Source organism: Austrofundulus limnaeus, unplaced genomic scaffold (genome assembly GCF_001266775.1).
Source record: "Austrofundulus limnaeus strain Quisiro unplaced genomic scaffold, Austrofundulus_limnaeus-1.0 Scaffold584, whole genome shotgun sequence".
Taxonomy (NCBI): Eukaryota; Metazoa; Chordata; class Actinopteri; order Cyprinodontiformes; family Rivulidae; genus Austrofundulus; species Austrofundulus limnaeus.
This window is the reverse complement of record NW_013952986.1, coordinates 129,026-131,852: the sequence shown is the minus strand read 5'-3', so window position 1 is coordinate 131,852 and position 2,827 is coordinate 129,026. Positions and strand designations below refer to the sequence as shown.

The window sequence follows — 2,827 nt, the reverse complement described above, 5'->3', positions numbered from 1 at the left end:
GGTGAATGCCACAAATTCTCCTAAATCACTCGTACGCACAATTTAAGAACAAATCTGTGCGTACGAACGGTTCTTGCATGAGGCCCATTGGCTCTGGTCAACTCACTAGTTTTAATATTATTATCAGTTTGGTATCTGATTTTAATTTTTTTACAAAGAACCCATAAATTTTTTCTTAAATGCCATTGGAAACCATTTCAAAGGCATACAATGATTTATTTTAAAGAGTTTAAAACACATACTTTTAAATCCACCATCACCAATGTGTTTTATGACAAATCTGAACAAGTGGAACTAAACGAGAAAAAGCAGATTTAAAAACATTCACAGCAGGCAAGTATCTGAAAATCCAGCAAAGATCTGACCGGCCAATGACAGTTCAGCTGATGAACATGGTATTGATCATTGCTGAATATCCTCATACCTAGACAATTATTGAAACAATGTTCCAGGTTCAGAGAACTTCAGAGCAACAAAGTGAAAGTTCAGCTCTTTAAACTTTGAACAAAATTGTCCTTTAAACTGATCCGAACATTGGATCAAGTTGCTGATATGGTCCAGGTGTTATCATAAATGTTACCAACAAAAGTGGCATAATTAAAATATAAAGTTGATCATTTTATGACTATATATATATATATATATATGTGTGTGTGTGTGCGTGTGTGTGTGAGTGTGTGTGTGTGTGTGAGTGTGTGTGTGTGTGTAAGGAAACTGGGTCTGAAGTTCATCTGTCCTGACACTGATTCACCACGATGTGACGAAATCATGACTGAAGGAGCCCTCTGAACTTTGTTGATCCAACCTAAACATACATGGCTTCATTTTCTACTTTCAGTGAATTTCTGCCTTAAAATGTAATTTAAGAGTATCTTTTCTTCCCTCAGATTGTAGTTGATATCAGTGATGTTCTGTCAGTGTGACTGCATTACCAGCGTTCACCCATAAAACCCCCAAAATACAAAAAAAACAACAAAAAAAAACATACGCAAATTCAGTAAGAAGCTATTCTTTAACACTTTGGAGGACATGTAAAAGTTTGGTGTCTGTAAAGCAGTAAAGTAACACTGATTATTTTTGTCTCAGGAGTCAAATTTCCTGTAACTGTAAGTTGTTTGAAGTCACTGCAATTAAATCACACAACGTAATTTTTTGGCCTCACCTGAAAATTGTTAATGTTTATCAAGTTACCCTGTGTCCTAAAATTAAAAAGTCATGATTTAAAAATTGTGCAAACGAAAACAGTAAATAAATGAAAGCAAAATTTGTTCAGTTGGTCCCACTGATGCTACAAGCTGGACTAGAGCAGTTCTTGTTTCCATTTGTAGAGATTTAAAAACTGCACTGGTATGTTAAAACTAGATTAAGGCACAATGATGTTTTGGGGTCACTGAGGCACTTGGAGTTAAGAAATGCCTTCTCTTGGACAGATATGGAATATTTATCAAATAAAAAAGGCTCCGTGACTATGAGGTTTTCAGAAATAAGAGCCACTTCAGGACAAATATCACACTTTGAGATTGTTGCAGTTTTGCTGTGAAATCGTTTAGCATGAAGCCAGCTAATGAGTCAGTATAAACTGTGTGATTATGAGACATTAGACCAGAAACAAGTCGTAGCTGTAACACGTTCTCCTCCTGTAGACGGCCTACAGAGTCCTGTCCCAGCATCCACAGATCCTTGGCAGCAGAATCGCCATGTTGGGTCTGTCACTGGGCACCAGTATCACCCTGAGAATGGCTGTTTATTCCGAAGTTGTAAAGGTAAGATGAATCTCTCTTGGCAGAACCTTCAAGTGGCATGTGTTTCATGAGTTTGAATGTTTCTCCCAGCTCAGGTGTGCTGTTTGTATCAGTGGAAGTCATGTTCAACCACGAAATGCATCTTTGGGGGACGTACTCACTTATTTGAGCAGGTTAGTTGATTTGATCTCAAATGCTTCATTTCTGTTCGAACTGTAACACTAGTTCATAGAAATATCCAAAGATAAGTAGGTCTCAATAATGAGACTTATCTGTCAGAACTAGAGATGAATCTATTTTTAAAAAAGATTATAAAATGTCACTTTTTTCATTCAACAAGTAATGCTGAGAAGACCCGGACCGAGAACAATGAGGTCATCTGGCGTGATCTGCTGCTGCCCATCCCCTCTGACCCCACAAGCAAAGTGGAGGTGAGTCACATCTACTGGTTCTCTCAGGGTTACTCGTGTCAATCATGTTTACTAAAAGGTGCTCTTCTTACACCAACAGAAAAGCCACCTCACCCATGTGTGTGTGATGTGCATTCTACCAAGGTGTTTAAAAAATACATAGACAGCAACTTGAAATAACACACCTTTGTTTGTAACAACAGCGTCTGATGGGATTAAATGTTTGCCTAAATTTTTAACATTCCTTTTGTGGGTATTCTAAATAAGTATGTGTATAAACTGAAATGCTCCAAAGGCCTTAGATGGGGAACGATTTGTACAAAAGACAAGTGACAATATCAACCATAGCAGTACCTCTACATTAGGGGTCTCAGACTCGTGGCCCCCTGCCTGAAATCAAAGGCTACGTTCACACTGCAGGTCTTAATGCTCAGTTCAGATTTTTTTTTGAAAATCCGATCTTTTTGTGTGAACGTTCACATTACATTTTAAATGTGACCTGCATCAGACTCCTGTGTGAACGCTACACAGCACTGATGTGACACGCATGCGCAGTAAAAGACGTGACGTCTCATCAGCCGGCTTGTTTGTTTACAGAGCTAGCATGGATGCTACATGATAGAGTTTTATTGGATTTATTAAACTTCTTAAGGTGTTTCAAATAAAGTCTTGAGG

The 2,827-nt window shown here is 38.0% G+C and overlaps 1 protein-coding gene across 1 annotated transcript in view; it reads left to right on the top strand.

The window, feature by feature from the left end:
- LOC106530977 (acyl-coenzyme A thioesterase 4) overlaps nucleotides 1-2,173 on the top strand; it is a gene marked incomplete at its 3' end in the record, with an annotated part of 9,646 nt that extends 7,473 nt beyond the window's left edge. The window contains 3 exon segments of the mRNA XM_014026714.1: nucleotides 1,644-1,763; nucleotides 1,833-1,915; nucleotides 2,083-2,173. Of these exon segments, the coding sequence (XP_013882168.1) occupies nucleotides 1,644-1,763; nucleotides 1,833-1,915; nucleotides 2,083-2,173 (294 nt within the window).
- Between the last annotated feature and the right edge of the window lie 654 nt (nucleotides 2,174-2,827).